A 16,884-nucleotide genomic window follows, 5' to 3' on the forward strand; every position below is an offset into this window, starting at 1 on the left:
TTCCTTCTCTAACACTCTTCTTTTTTTTATGTAATCTGATTTTCTGACCACATCATTTTCCTTTTCTCTAAGGAACTTCTTTTAACTTTACTTGCAAGACAGATCTACTAGCAAAAAATTTCCTCAATTTTTATTTGTCTGAGAAAATCTTTCTTTCTCCTTTATTTTGAAGGATAATTTTGCTGGATATGGAATTCCAGGTTGGAGTTTTTCTTTCGTCACTCTAAATATTTTGTTTCACTGTCTTCTTGTTGGCATGTTTTCTGAAAAGAAGTCTGATGTCATTCTTATCCTTGCTGCTCTATAAGTTGTTTTCTCCCCCTGGCTTCTTTCATTAGATAGATTCTCTCTAACCTTTGATTCTCTGAAGTTTGAATATCATGTGCCTCAGTGTAGATAAATTTTAGTGCTGGTATTTATCATGTTGATGTTCTCAGATCTTCCAGGATCCATGGTTTGTTGTCTGTCATTAAGTTTGGGAAAATATTTATTATCACTTTAAATATTTTTTCTGTTCTTTCTTTCTTCTCCTACTGGTATTCACATTATGCATGTTATACCTTTTATAACCATTCCACAATTCTTGGATAGTCTGTTCCATTCTTTTGTTTGTTTGTTTTTTGCATTTCAGATTTGGAATTGTCTATTGATGTACTTTCAAGCTCACTGATTCTTTCCTCTGCTGTGTCCAGTCTGTTGATGAGCCCATCAGAAGCATGCTTCATTTCTGTTAGAGTGTTTTTTTTTTTAATTTCTAGCATTTCCTTTTGATTCTTTCTTAGAGTTTCCAGTTCTCTGCTTACATTGTCCATCTGTTCTTCCATGTTGTCCACTTTTTCCATTAGAGCCCTTAGCTTATTAATCATACTTGTATTAAATTTCCTGTCTGATAATTTCAACATCTCCACCATACCTAAATCTGGTTCTGATGCTTAGTCTGTGCCTTGACAGCCTAACATGATATACTGGGTAAAAATTAGGCCTTTAGTATGAGGTTTTATGTTCATCTGGCTAGAGGTTAAGCTGTGTTTGCTGTTTGCTCTAGCTGTAGGATCAGGGCTCTAATTTTCCCTTTTGTCCTTGTTTTTGTCTCCTCTGCTATCTTTGGGTTTCCAGAGAGATTTCTTCCTAAATAAGGTCTACAATGTACTGTTCTTTAAGTTGAATTCCCGTATTTTTACATAGAAGCCCTACATATATGTTGGTAAGTTGTGGGGTGAGAGAAAGCTCTCTGTAGGGCTACAATTAGGTCTCAGTCTTTTAGTGAGTCCTTTACTACCCCTGGGTTTTATTCTTTATAATTTCCCCTCAGATTTTTACTTTCTTCACTCCTTAGGTAATACAGGAAGACTAGAGGGAGCTGAATTGGTAATTTCCCCCTGCATGGAAAACTACCAGGCACTGGAGTTGGGTATTTTCTTTTCCCCAATTCGGTTAGGCTCTGATGAACCTAGTCAGTTAAGCTCTTTTTAAATAATTTGTCTTGCGGGTAGGCCTTGCTGAGAAGAACAGAATGCTCTAGGTATATTTCTGGGTATATTTTCCCCTCCTCCTGCCAAAAAATTGAGGGAAATTTTTCTGTGATTTTTCCCTGTGAGGACCTGATAGGACTCCTGGAGGTCTAACTCACAAAAGTTTGGAGATCCTCCCCACTGACCCCTGCCACCCAAGATTTTTTAACTTTCAAACTTGTCCACAGTGAGTCTCCAGCAATTCATCAACTACAGTTTAGGCTTTTCGACCTCATTACTGGTCCCCACAGGGGTTTCTGTCCCTTGGTTTCTGTTTTAGTAAGTTGTGATTCTCAGCATCTGCCTGTCTCTCTCTCCAATTTTGGAGGCAGCAGTTATGATTGCTCTGTGACCTCAATTCACTGAAGAATTTAAGAAGAGTTGTTGATTTTCAGTTTATTCAGCTTTTCTCTTGTCGTGAGGACTAGAGTAACAATTTCAAGCTCCTTACATTGCTGTCCTGGAGACTAGAGGTCTGTGCTGTACACGTGTAATGAATTGTTTAACCTCTCTCTACCCCAGATTTCTAACCCAGATCTGTTAAGGGAAGTTAATAGTCTTACCCTACATCTACACATGTGGTAGTGTTCATATAACATAACATATGTGAATGTTCTAAATTTTATTAATATGGGCAATATTATTGTTATTTCTATCCTTTATTAAATGAATATAAAGCCTATAAACTCCCTTTTGAGGGAAATTTCCCTTTTCATTACTTTTGATTATTTTCTTTCCTCTCATATAAAATTTGAGTGTTTTCAAATGAAACCATGAGAAATTGTGCACTGCTAAGGATTAAGCACCGTTCAGTTCATTGCTTTGCCCTATCAGTAGTGATTAAAGAGCAGACACCTAGCAGAATAGCTGAGAGTTAACTGAGGGCCAAGTAAAGCCAAGGTTTCCTCTCACTGATGCATTTTACACCCTAACTTTAATGAGCTAAGTATGTGATGAAATGGATAAATGTTTCCATTATCCAAAAGTGTCCATTCAGAGTCTCCAAATGGGCACTAGGACCTGCCTTCAATGTTTCAGGAACCTGGAGACTGACTAGTTGCAGGAGAGGAACTTTAGGAAAAGCTACTGGTCGAGTTCTTTTAATTCTTTATCGGGACAACCTAGATACACGGATATTGTTGAGGAAGCTGGTCTCTAAGAGCCATGCTCTTCTGGAATTTAATCATCATCACCCATATTTTCTATTACCTGTTGCTGAGTGTTCTCCTCCAGAGGAATGTTCATTCTAAACAAATGCTGAGGAGTTGCTTTCTCAAATCCTTGACATAAATTTAACTGGTTAATGTTATAATATTTGTATTTAAATGGTATAATGTTATTTTATTCTGACTATCTATGTTTTTCATTTAGCAAGTTCTCTTTAAGTTTTTCCTACCCTACATTATAAGCTTGGATTATAATATCACCTTTGAATATAATATAAACTTGATTATAATATCAATACATAAACTTCATTATATCTTTATATATTATTTGAATACATTTTGCTTTTATAATAAAAATCATGGTAACAATGGTTGTTTTACAGTATATAATGTTAACAATTATTATATTAATGGTGAGTGTTCAACCAAAATGTAGAATATCAAAGTAGAAGTAACCAGATTATTTATCTAGCAGTTGATTTTTATAAAGCTATTTCAAATAATGTTATTATTGCCACATGAATTGCTTTTCAGTAAAATGTGTGTATTAAAATACAAAATTAGAAACAAACGAATTTAGAATTAATTAGCTTTGAAGACATTAGCCACTTTAATTTTTCAAAGTGATAGTTGTTTAGGGCTTCCCTGGTGGCGCAGTGGTTGAGAGTCCGCCTGCCGATGCAGGGGACACAGGTTCGTGCCGCGGTCCGGGAGGATCCCGCATGCCGCGGAGCGGCTGGGCCCGTGAGCCATGGCCGCTGAGCCTGCGCGTCCGGAGCCTGTGCTCCACAATGGGAGAGGCCACAACAGTGAGAGGCCCGCGTACCGCAAAATAAAAAAGTGATAGTTGTTTAAAAGTTTTTTAAAATAAATACTTTGCTGAGCGTTATCATATACATACACACACAAAAAGTCTCAGGAGACAGTGAGTATTATTTCTGTTGAAAGGCAAAAAATACATACCATAATTTTAGTCTTTAGTGGGTGGCCCATTGGCCATAAATAAAATCCAGCATTAAAAGGAGTCCATAAATGATTCTTCTAGTTTTTCCATTGGCCACTGTGGCTACAAAAATCACTTTACATGACATGCAATTGTTCAATTTAATACACTGGTGGTTCCATAAATATATATTACTATTGAAACAACTAATGAACTTGTCAAAAAGTTTTGTTGAAATTAAGTAGTGAGTTAGTAAACTCAACCAGAATTAATTTGGACTGTAGTAGGATGAAATAATGGGATAAAAATAGGTTGACATATATTGGAGAGTTAATTCTCATGATGAGAGGGTACAAGAGGGATGGGCAGGAGATGTCATGGTGGGGTTTTGAGAAGTAGAGTAAAAGGAGAATGGAAGGAAAGGGAATCTTGTCAAGAGCATGTAGGATCGATTGAAGATTTAAAAGACTGAAAGCAGAGAATAAAATGAAGTGTTAAAACAATAAAAATGATACATTAATAAATAAAACACACGTATGCTAGAGTTTTGGATAAAACCAGAAAAGGTTGTGTTATATTTTCATGAAATTTGGTTTTCTGAGATGATTTTCCCAGAAAAAGAGTTATAAAATAAATAAAAATAAAGCTATTTCTTTTTAAATCTCTGTGATGTAATCCAGGATTAATGCAAAAGGAGGGCTCAACTTAGTTTGATTTTGTAGAGGTGTCCTGTTATCAAGGTCAGTCAGAAGCTTCATACATATTTCTTTTTAACTTTTAAAAAATGGGGAAAATTTGTATGAATTTGAAAACTAAGTATTCACTAAATCTTGGAGCTGAAGACTCTTTGGAGTGAGTGTTTGCTTATGTGTGAGACAGAAAACAGTCAACTGACCCGAATTCCTTTCATATTGAATCTTAGCTTATTTTATTTTTCAAGAAATCAAATATGAAAGGTAATTTTTACTTAAGAACTGTCTGCTTTTCCAAAATGTTGGTGATAAAGTCTCACTTTTCAGGTTTCCAAGCTTCAGGCAAGTTTTTCTTTTCTTTTTTTTTTTTTTTAGTCTGTCATCTTGATTTATTTTTGGTATTATGTTTAATGTCCATTAAGAGTTGGATTTCTGACTTGACCTTAGACTTTTTGTAGTAGTGCACATTGGCAGTATGCTTAATTTCTGGTCTGAATTATTTAGTGGTTTTTGGTAAGACTCCTAGAATGTCAATATAATATCATGTGTAACAGAATGAGTGATATTGTCCTCTCCTTCTAATAGTATAAATTTTGGATAGATTTTTATAGGATAAATTATCTGTAGATAAATTTTGACACTAAGAAAAAAGTGAGGAAGTAAGGTTTTTCAGTAAAGGGAAATGTCATTGAAGACAAAGAATATTGCAATAGAGAAAATTACTATCCATGAGTATTCTTTACTCTGAGTCTTATTTTTCCCGTGTAAAAGAAAGGATTGTATAAGTGATTGCTGAAGTACCTTAAAAGTACATTATATATGTATAATATATATGTATATATTATACATATGTATAGCAACTAAGGAAATGGTAATCATAAAATTTTCGTGCAAAAAAATGTAGGAAAGTATCTTTTCAACTTTATTTTTTGTTGTTTAAATAGATTTTTTTGAAGAGCGCTAGGAAATGTCTGTTTTTATTTTGTTCTGAATTGTTTTTATTGTTTAAAAAAAATCAGAACTTGTCATGGTGGTTGGTTTCAAAACAAGCTCTATTTCTATTTCTCTTCCTTTTGAATCTGTTAGTCCTTGTACTTTAAAAAGTCCTGAATATTGACGTTAGTTAATTCAGATAGATTTTCTGTCTGTCAAAATGTTAAATATTTTCCACAGATTGGTTCCTGAAATGACTTGTTTACTCTCATATTCATTTACTATGAGGATTTTCTACAGTAAGACACCTTAGTCGAGATGGATGAAGTTTTTTTAAGTGGTGAAAAATTCTAGTTGTACACCTCCACCAGCTTTTTAGATACTTGAGATAGTTACAGTTTGGGGCCATGTCTAATTTGGTACACGGAAATCGATATGTCAAAACTAAACAAAGGTCTAACTCACCAAAGGAAATATAACATCCATAGTCTCACTTTATAACCACACCTTGCCTGAGTATAAGCTGGATCTTGCCCACTATGTTATAGAACAGATTGTACATCAAGGATGATTAAAAGTATTATTATTGAGCTGTCGCATTGCTAGATTCCATTCTTTCAACAACAACCTGGATGCCCATATGCCTCTAACTTCCAAACAATGAAGAGTTGATTTTTCTCTGTTTCTTTTTCTTCCCCATTTTTAGGTGTATACTGTTGAGGAATCTGGACTAAGCATCCTGGTGTGGTCAGTGATTGGCAATAAAAGAACCGGTTGGATGTATGGACATGTACCTCTCTCCAGTAACAGTCCATTTAAGGTGGCATTTGAAGCTGATCTGAGCGGAAAAGAGAACATCTTTATTGCCCTTGATGACATCTCCTTTACCCCAGAATGTAGATTTGAAGGTAAGCCATCCCTTCAGAAAATGGGATGTTCAAGGATTGTTTTAAATATCTGAATATAGAAAAATGGGGAATTTCTGAGGCATTGCACTTCTTTTCACGTCCGGTCCTACTCATACATTGTAGAAAGAACAGTATGTACTGCCGGAGGTAAAGTTTTTCTCCCCATGAAACTTTATCATGAAATTTTCATACCCTCTAGGCAGCAGAATAGCTTAGACTAAAATTCTTTAAGAAACCCAGAGAAAATTCAGTTCCATCAGTATAGCTTTATTGTCTACTTTCTTTATTTCCAAAGGTTCACAACAACTGCACGAGGTAAAGATTCCTCTGTTCACCTGTCATCTTCCAGACTGTCTTTTCCATCCATATTAGCTTTTCCCTTTCCCTGGGCCATTTCCCTTCTGTTTCTACACTACAATCTAGAACTCTGATTCTATTGCATAAAGAAAAAAAAATCTTGTCAGTAACTCCTTTTCTTAGAAATCATCCCCTTAACTGAAATCTGAATTTCTAATGTTTAAGATGCTTCCACTTAAGTAGCTATTTGCTCTCTTATAAATTCTTCACGTTATCAACATTAGAGAGTAGGGTCATTACCTTTCAGACTACTCCATGCCTCTTTCAAAGTTCTGTTCTTACAGCCTTTATTCAAACTTTTCTTCTCATTTAAAGCCACACATCTGGGTTCTTTTTCTCATGGTTTTCCACTGGATTCTAAATCCTGGGCAATCTCAACCTCCAGGTGAATCAAACTGTGTGAAACATTGGCCTCTTAAATTCTAGTAACTTTCATAAATATTTTTCCTCATTAACCAGCTCCCATAGTTATATTCTGAATTTTATCATCCCCTCTGAAAATTTAGTTAAAAAATATAATATAATCATTATGTCTTCTACTTTTTGAAAACTATAATCATTATGTCTTCTACATTTATGTCTTCTACTCCTCCTAAACCTGTTTTCCAATGTAAGTAATAAGAAAAAATACAACTCTAGATTTGCAATGTTTCCTGTTTTTTTCCATAAAACAAGCTTTTTATACTTTTCCCCTAATGGTCTCAGATTTAATGATCTAACACCTCAATTCCATTCTTAATCAAGCACTTTGAATTCTGTCCTCTTTTTTTCATTTTAACATAAATTTGGGTCCTAATTATGTTCCAGGAACTCTGCTAAGTACTTTGCAAGTATTAACACATTTATTTATCAGACCATCCCTGTAGAATAGATCCAAGTATCTAGCTCATGTTCCGTATAATGGCTTTATCAGTCTTTGAAATTGACTTACAGTAGCCGTAGCCATTTGCATTTTCCAAACTGCTACTGGTCATACTCATTGGGACCACTAAAAATGTCAACTTAACACGTTAGCTGGACTTCCAACAGTCCCAGATGCAGGTTTAGGACCATTCCCTGGCGCTACTTTTCTACAACAATCCTCAAATCCTCGTCTCTTCCTTGAACTTTCTTCACTCTGCCAATGTTCTTATATCCTTTGAACAGAAAATAGAGCCCGTTTATAATGAACTTCCTTAATTTTCTCTTCCCTTCCTCCAAATGTGCCTGTAACTGCAACCAAATTATTTTTGTCACCGTTCGTCTCAGGAAAAAATCCCTTGAAAAATCCTGCTGAGAAATCTGCTGATAGCCTCATGGAGGTTCTTTTGTATGTGGCAAGTTACTTTGCTCTTGCTGCTTTCAAAATTCTTTCTTTTCTTTGACTCTTAATGATTTAATTATAATGTGTATCTGGGTAGACTTCTTTGAGTTGATCCTGTTTGGGCACTTTTTTTTTTTTTCCCCATACGCGGGACTTTCACCGCTGAGGCCTCTCCCGTTGCGGAGCACAGGCTCCGGACGCGCAGACTCAGCGGCCATGGCTCACGGGCGCAGCCGCTCCACGGCATGTGGGATCTTCCCGGACCGGGGCACGAACCCGTGTGCCCTGCATCGGCAGGCGGACTCTCAACCACTGTGCCACGAGGGAAGCCCTGTTTGGGCACTTTTGAGCTTCATGAGTCTGGATTTCTATATCCTTTCCAAGATTTAGGATGTTTTTGGCCATTATTTCTCTAGGTAAACTTTTTGCCTTTTTCTCTTTCTCTCTTGTTCTCTGGGAATCACATGATGTGGGATTCAAGCCAGGTCACGAGGCCGCCTCAGGGACCATGGTCAGATTGAAGCCAGCAGGCCTGTGACTGGGAGTACACACAGGGCTCCTCCTGGTTGCTGAGGGAGCAGGAACTGAACCGTGGCAGAGCAGGGTTGCAACTAGTCACAGGACAGCTCCAGGGTCCACAGCCAGGACTGACGTCAGCGGGCCTGCTTCCAGGGGCACAAATGTGTGTAGGCAGGACTAACTCCTGGAATGCAGTAGAGCAGGGCTGGAACTGGGTCATAGGACTGCTGCAGGATCTTCAGTCACGTCCAAGGTCAGGCGGCCTCTTAATGGGGCACAGACAGGCATGGGTCCTCCCCCACCTCTGGGCATGGTGGGCTGGTTGTAGAAGTGTGGCCAAGCATGGCTGTAGCTGAGTCCACTGGGAAATGGGGCTACTCTTGGTCTGTATCCAGGACCACTTTCAGTGAACCTGCCACCAGAGCATGGGCCTCCCTTCTCCAAGCAGCTCTCCCTGGTCTTGGGCTTCACCAGAGTTTCACAACTCCTGCCAGGATAGCCTGAAGCTCCCACGAAGGCACTTTTGTCCATGGGTGACTGCTAGTTTGTTGTTTGGGGTTGGAGGGATGTGAGCAAGGGACCTCCTATTCTACCATCTTTCTGATGTCACTCTCCTCACATGGAATTTTTAAAGGTTTTTTAAAAAGAAAAAAATAGCAATTATATATTTATGCCTCCGAAACGTTTGGTAAAAATGGTCTTCGAAGTGTTAGCACTCAGCAAGGAAAACTTCATTTCCTAGTAATACTGTATAAAGGAAGCATTATTATCACATAAAATTTAAAACTGATCAAATTTCAATGAAGTTCTCTCCAAATATTCTATTTTTATTGAATGCAAATGCCCAGGATGGACACAGTTTTCCAATGGAATATAGTTGTAAAAAAATGTTAAAATTCAGGTGGTACACGGCCTTCTACAATGAATATTTGTTGAACAAAGCAAGAGAAAGATTAGATAAATGTTTCCAATATTCATCCATGTGTGTCCTTCTTCATTCAGCTCTCAGAGAATGTGAAAAATTCTCTACCATCAAAACTATTGAATACTTGCTGCTTCCATCTTTCCTTAATTAGCTCAGTCTCGATTCAAGTGAACTAAGCAAGCTAAATTAACTTAGATAATATTCTCCAAATCTATAATAAGACATCCAGATTTTTACATTTAGCATATTACATTTTCTGATGTCCAGATTAACATCCTAAGATTAAAAACAGCATCCTAAGATTAAAAACTCTCAACTTCATTTCAACCTCATATTAGGTTTTTTGGTTGTTTTGACCATTCACCCCACACACCCTCAATAAGATGCACTCTCCCATAATATGAAGGGATGTAGAACTGCAGCATTTGTCACCATAAGTTACCTGCAGTTTTCTTTCCATTTAGAAGATTGCCCTACAATGGCGACCCCTTCCCTACCCCACAGATCTTTAGTTTCTATGTTATTACTTCTCTATCCTTCCTTTAATTACTTCAGGTTTCCCAGGGAAACATTTTCTGAATGGAGACATCCTTTATGCAACAAAGCACCTCCAGCAATTCTGAGTCGGCAGAGAAATGCATTTATTTTCACAGAGTCTGGTTTTTTTAACCATGTGAGTTTCCAGGGTGGAAGGTGTTTTCTATTTTTGTTCTATAATTTGAAACAAGAAGGAACACATTTTTCTCCCTGGTGAAGAAACATTTTACAGGGCTGGTAGGACATTGCTGCCTTTAAAACTATACAAGACATTGTACAGTATTTGAAGCAACAGTGAGTGAGAAAATGTAGCATACTTGAAGATATGGTACATATCTACAGAATTTTTTTCAGGAGTCTAATAAGGGGGCAAATACCGGTAGACACAGCTGGAAGGGGAATGATAGGTAGGAAGCAGATTATTTTGGTGTTCTGGGTTGAATAGTGTCCTCCTCCAAATCCATGGCCTTCCCAGGTCCTCAAAATGTGAGCTTATTTGGAAGTAAGGTCTTTGCAGATGTAATTAAGATGCGAGTTAAGAGGAGGTCATACTGGAGTAGGGTTGGCCCTTAATATAATATGACTGGTGTCGTTCTAAGGAGAGGAGAAGGGACACAGCAACAGACACACAGGAAGAATATCATGTGATGAAGGAAGCAGAGATTGAAGTGATGCATCTCTGAGTAAAGGCATGACAAGGATGGCCAGGAAAACCAGAAGCTAAGAGAAAGGAATGGACTGCGTTCTCCCCTAGAGCCTTCAGAGATAGTGTGTCTCTGTGAGCACCTTGAATTTCAGACTTTTGGCCTATGGCACTGTGAGAGAATAAATGTCTATCATTTTAAGCCATCCAGTTTTTGGTACTTTGTTATGGCATCCCTAGGAAACGAGTACAACTGGGAACACTGATGTCTACTTTATAACCAAGAACTGGGTTCAAATTGTCATTAAAACACTTACTACCCACTTGACCCCATTTTTCTTATCCATGAAATGATTATCATCAAGATTTAGGAAATGTGCCTTTCCTGAAAAGAGTTGCAGTAACTAATTTTTTAAAAAATTTTTATTGGAGTGTAGTTGATTAACAGTGTTGTGTTAGCTTCAGGTGTACAGCAAAGTGAATCAGTTATACATATACATATATCCACTCTTTTTTTTTTTTTAGATTCTCTTCCCACACAGACCATTATAGAGTATTGAGTAGAGTTCCCTGTGCTATACAGCAGGTTCTTATTAGTAATCTATTTTGTATATAGTAGTGTGTATATGTCAATCCCAATCTCCCAATTTATCCCTCCCCCCACTTATCCCCTGATAGCCATAAGTTTGTTCTCTACATCCATGACTTTACTTCTGTTTCGTAAAGCATTAACTATTTCAGGCAAAAAAAACCTAAGAATAATTCTGCAACATCTTGTCTTCTACTAATTAACATTCCTAAATGAAATGTACTGAGTCCGATGCTCCATTATTTAAATACACAGTAAATAACGAGGGATGCTGCTGTGGATTTTAAATCTAAGAAAACTCCAGTTTTAGGGATTCACTTTATGAACAAACTTTCCAACTAGATTTTTTTGTTAAATTGAAAGAAAATGATCTTCAGGAAGTGAATGCAAAGAAAAGAAATATTATCCTAGGGCATCCTTTTTTAAATTGACTTGGTAAGTATAAAATGAGAGTAACTAGCAAGGTGCCAGACAAATAATGAAATTCATAAGGCATCCAAGGGGAATAAGCAGCCACAAGTTCTCCTGTTCTATTATCACTGCTAAACGACAGTGGCTCTCACGTCATTCTGGAATAGAGATTTTCATTCTTGTTTCACATCTCTGAATTTGAGCAGCAAGTATTACTCTGGAGCGTTTCCAGGACAGGTCTATTCTCTTGAATGCAAATTATTTAAAGATGGAGACATTTGTCTGTTTTCATCATCTTCATCATTTATATCATCTTCAGTGATGTATTCTGCATGCCTAGCAGAGTCCTGTTGTACAGGAGCTACTCAATAAACATGTCCTATGAATAAAGAAATATGTCAAATGAGTAGATGAATAAGTAAAAGTCATCAACTGAATTTATCGACATATGGTACCTCCTTTCACTACCACCAATGAACTCTGCCTCCAGTCTTATTTTCAAACCCTTGTTTGGGAGGTAAGAGAGACAGAGACAGAGACAAAGAGAGACGCAGAGAGAATCCAATAGATTCTGTATGGCTATATTGAGTGATAGAAAGATGACAACTACACTAAAAATTTAGAGACATGAGTCTAAATCGTGACTGTATCACTAAATACTTGTATAATTTTAAGAAACTAATTTAAACTCCTTAGACCATGTTTTGTCATCAGGGAAATGATATAGATAATCTCTTAACCCTTTCAGGTCTATCATTTTATGATCATATGGGACTTGGTTTGTAAAAGAGGATTAGGAAGGCAGAAGGAAGGCATAGAGAATGACATACAAAAGAAGAGAGTCCAGAGAGAATGAGGAGGGAGTTCAAAGGGATCTAGGGTTATGGCAGAAATGTCATTGCATGAAGACACAGAAGACTTCTTGCTACTTGCTGTATTTGTGAACTTGAGTAAGTCTGCCCTTCATTTAGTCAAAGTTGAGAATCTACTGTGTGATGCCCTGGATTTAGATTGGAAGGACATATGTGCCTATAATATTATCGCCAGCTCTCCAGGAATTTACAAACTAAGGACATATTAGGATAATGACGCATACGTGGAAGCCTAAAATATTATAAAGTGCATTTGAAACTCTCTCAGCTCTAAAACTATAGTTCTAAGATGATTTCATTTGACTTGAAGGCAGCATCAAGTATATGGAAGTAACTTATTGAGCCATCAATGAATATTCATAAGAAATATTCAGTGGTGTGTTGGTAGACTAGCTCTCAAGGGGGAAAAAATCCCTGATGTGTAGCATTTCCCTATTTCCTTGGTGAAATACCCCAGCATGGTTAATTTCAGGTTGCCAGTATGACCTCACTGAAGGTGTATTTGAGAAGAAAAGCACACAGTCAGCTTTGGTGAAGCAGTACAACAGGCTGCCATACACACACGTCAGAGGAAGGAGCCTCAGGGTTAATGATGCTCCTTTCCTCCCAGCTAGACAGAGGAGTGAAAACTATGGCTGTGGTCCAGGGCAAAGAACGAGCATATTTACTTCTCATAATGGATGAAGAGTTTGCTAATGAAAACTTATCTCATAATAAGGATATTTGTACCATTTGTATAAGTTTATATTTTTTTAAAAAAGCCTCAAAAACCTCTTGTTTATGAACCATAAAGAGATGTCATCAAGTTTTTAGTGCCTTTATCCTTTTCTCAATATCCACTTTGAAACCAGAGATTTTGCCTTCTTTTTTCCCCCTCAGTTCCATTTTACAGCTCAAACTCTACTTCAAGGCCTTCTTATTACTCATCGGAATCCCTGTTATGGCTGCATAACAGACCTATCTAATTTACACACACACGTAACTACCGGCTTAATCTTCTAGTCCCTACTATAGTGTAAGTTCCAGAAAAGTAGACCTTGCGTTTTTCTTATTCACCACGATAACAAAAAGAATTTTTTATTGCAAGCAACAGAACCTGACTCGGGCTCACTTAAAGGCAGAAAATAAGCTTATTGAAAGAATATTGATTGCTCCAAAAATTAAATGTAAAACTAAGAATCTAAGACAGAAAAATAAGTGGGAAGTGAGTAAGACTGAGTAAACCAGAGGCTGAAACTACCTAAGTCCACTGCCTATGAATACTTCTTTCAGAGCTGGGCTATCTACTTTCCTGCCACCATTATGAGTAATCTCTAATCGTCCCTTTGTCACTCCCTTAAAATTAAAGGAGCTGGTTGGAAGCATACTGTTGACCAAGCCCAAATCATATGTCTACACTTCAGAGTCTTGTAAGTTACACTTTCATTTCTAATTTCCACATCAGCCACCTCTGGCTGACGACCATTCCTCTTCTTTTTTAAAAAATCATAATCGAGCTTGAATATTCTGCAACCATCTGGACCAATTTACAAAGCTGATGAGAAACAATAAATTTTCTATCTATACTCCAATGGTGAGAGATGAAATAAAACTGAGACTAATCAAAATACATAAATTCATACAAGTTGTAAAGAAGAAGAATGCTTAGAGGCTGTCAATTGCCTACTGAATATGTTTCTTATCCTTTGTCGCAGCTCCTGTCTTATCTCTCTGATTCTGGTTATGAAATGATCCCTTAAAGTAAGACCTCTTGCCTTTCTCTAGTCATGTCCCATATTCTGTCCTCTCATCTCATTGACTTTAATCTTACTGCTCTCAGGCTGGAGATGCCCTGCCCTTTATCTCCTCTTGTGTAAATCCTTTTTCACTTTCAAGGGCAGAGCAAAAGCCACCTTCTTCATGAATTTATCCTTAATATCCCCAGCAGGAAAGCAAACTCTGTTCCAGATTGTTAAGACCTTAAGTTTGCAGTTCTCCTGTGATATATCTTACATGGTATTTTGTGATATGTGTAGCTTGTTTTCTGTCATTTTCAGTTCCTCTCCATTGAAAAATCTCCATTGTCATTATCTTGTCTTTTAAAGAAAATTTTAGTGAGTATGAGTATCTTTAACTTTAGGTTGATTGATAAAAATATAAATTTGAAATAAGTGTATGATATAGAGTAGATATCCATTTTATATCAGAAGAGATATAGCACTGTAGATAAATGACTTAGAACATGGTTTTAACGCATGGGTCATTTTCATAATTTTGATTCAGTTAGTGATTCATGGGCCTAATTTTTAAACAAATAGTGATGAATGTACAAAAAGCTGAATGAAATTGATTATCAGTCGATCCTGATTCACTTATCGGCTTATAGAATATTATTAGGTTTTAAATCTATTATTGCAGTCAGAGTCCATGAAGTCCTCCCAGTTTGTCAAATGATGGGATAATTCCCCTTTATTCCTGGAAGGGACACTAGATTAGAAGGAAAAAACACAAAAACTGGAAAATGGCATTAAAAGCTAATACCAAGCAGGCTTATGGGAGTAAGATCAGGATTCCCTCTTAAATACATCTGGTGGAGCTTGTCTGTTATACTGTGAGGTGGTTCTTATTGGGTTTCCTGCTGATCTTCAGGCTGGAAGGAATTTTATTGAATTAGGGGGAAGAAATCTAAATGACAACCATGGAAAAATCAGTCCCAGTAGGAACCATACTCCATTAGCCTGGGTTTGACAAGTTCCTCATATTGAATGTGAAGATAAACCACAGTTCACTGTCCCAACACTGTCTTAAAGGTGAATGCTTTTATATGAACAAGGACGTTTACCACAGAATCATATATATTTATGTATCCATAGTATATAAATATATATGTATATTTAAAATAAAATATGGTATGGTGAGTTAGTCATTTGTCTACCATATAGTCATTTTTGAAAATTATCATAACCTTTGCTGACTCTTTTCTTTTTATTTGGAAATATTCAGCGGGCCAGTGTTTTACCAGACCAAGTGTGTCTGAGGGATTCTGGGAGTTTTTCAATAGCCAAGGTCAATCTGGGCCTGTTTTGTTCTCTTGGGCTATTAATGTTTACTTCTATTATGGGTTTCCTGATTGCCTGGAACACATATGTTGTTATCTGAAAAACGCTCAGACTTTATGAAAACAAGCTTGTTTGTTTGTTGCCTAAGAAATAAAATAAGAAAGTGACACTGCTTCACTAAAAAAATCTATTTTAAGAAAAGTTTTTTTTTTTTTTTTCATTGAAAACAAGTGACTTCAACAGAATGACCAGTTTTTCTGAGAGCATCTTATTGGCATATGAGAACATTTTACCTAGAGAAGACCAGTCACTCTTTGTGGAAATAGTTGGAAATGGGAAAATAGAAAACAAAGAACAAGTTTGTTGGCTTAACAAAGAGTAAATAAATAGGTTTATATGTATGAGTTATCATTTTCACTAATATAAACTTGGTCAAAATAGAAAGCATGAGTTTAGAGAAATAACCAGTTTTTGATAAAAAGGGGTCTAAAGGAATGACAGGCCCATGGTTGGTCTTCTCTGCCCGATGGAGCAGATGATTGATCAATTAGGAGGTCAGTTCAGGTGCTGAAACATCCAGATCTTGCATTTTGCCCTTTCTGCTCTTTCTGATTACAATGTAATTAAGGTAATGTTAGTTGGGTATGCCTCATGTAGGATTTCATATGGGGCAACATTCATAACCCAACACACATTAAAGTGATCATTTTTTTAATCTTCTCCATAAATCAATTTTTGTTTATTATTAAGCAATGAATGAACTACTATTTCTAGTAGTTCTTTTTGACTTCAAGTGTATTTTCCTTTTTTTTCAATTTTTATTGGGGTATAGTTGTGTTAGTTTCAGCTATACAGCTGTACATTTTAAATTATTTTATTAGAAAGGCAGAAATTAGTCTTAAAATTATGTGGTTTTAAAAGTAAAACTAATTCAATCATGTAGAACACTCCAAACTTTAGGTAAAGCTACTTATTCATATTCCTCAGAAGTTAATATGAAGTTAAACATAGTTGTATGTATTTGTGTTTAGTGCCAATGCCCTGTTAACTGGAAGTTATGGGGTATCACAGCCACTTTCTCTAGTTTCTCTTTCATCGAGGCAGTTGAGACAGTACAGCTGAGAGATCTCTGAGACACCACCACGTCTAACTCCTGAGTGGTCTTCTCTACTGCCCACCTCGATATCTCCATCTCAGTACCTGCCTCTCTCTCCTTTCACCTGCCTGAGACATGTAAAACAGGTGTCCCCAAAGTGTACTTGAAATTCGGCAATATTCCCTCACAGACGATTGCCTCAGACTCTTAGATTTCCTTCAATTGTGTATATTTGTGGTGTGTGATGAAGAGACAGCTTCCCACTCTCCATCTCAAGCCTTCTACACTGAGACAAAGATGTAATCTTAGACGCCAAAACACCCACTCATGATATCTGTAAGTGAAAACCTTCCCACTCACAGGAACGACAACGGCGTTCTCCTTCCTGCCCCATCCCAGGCGGCAAAGAGTACAATACAGTCATAATTGAAATAGTCATGA

At 36.9% G+C, this 16,884-nt stretch overlaps 1 protein-coding gene across 1 annotated transcript in view; it reads left to right on the top strand.

Annotated features, from left to right (window-relative positions):
• The window catches only part of MALRD1 (MAM and LDL receptor class A domain containing 1), a 661,524-nt gene that overhangs the window by 532,165 nt on the left and 112,475 nt on the right, over nucleotides 1–16,884 (top strand). The window contains exon 34 of the mRNA XM_019933374.2: nucleotides 5,952–6,153. Coding sequence (XP_019788933.2) covers nucleotides 5,952–6,153 — 202 coding nt within the window. The remainder of the gene's footprint in view (nucleotides 1–5,951; nucleotides 6,154–16,884) is intronic.

This window comes from Tursiops truncatus, chromosome 2 (genome assembly GCF_011762595.2).
Source record: "Tursiops truncatus isolate mTurTru1 chromosome 2, mTurTru1.mat.Y, whole genome shotgun sequence".
In the NCBI taxonomy this organism is placed as follows: Eukaryota; Metazoa; Chordata; class Mammalia; order Artiodactyla; family Delphinidae; genus Tursiops; species Tursiops truncatus.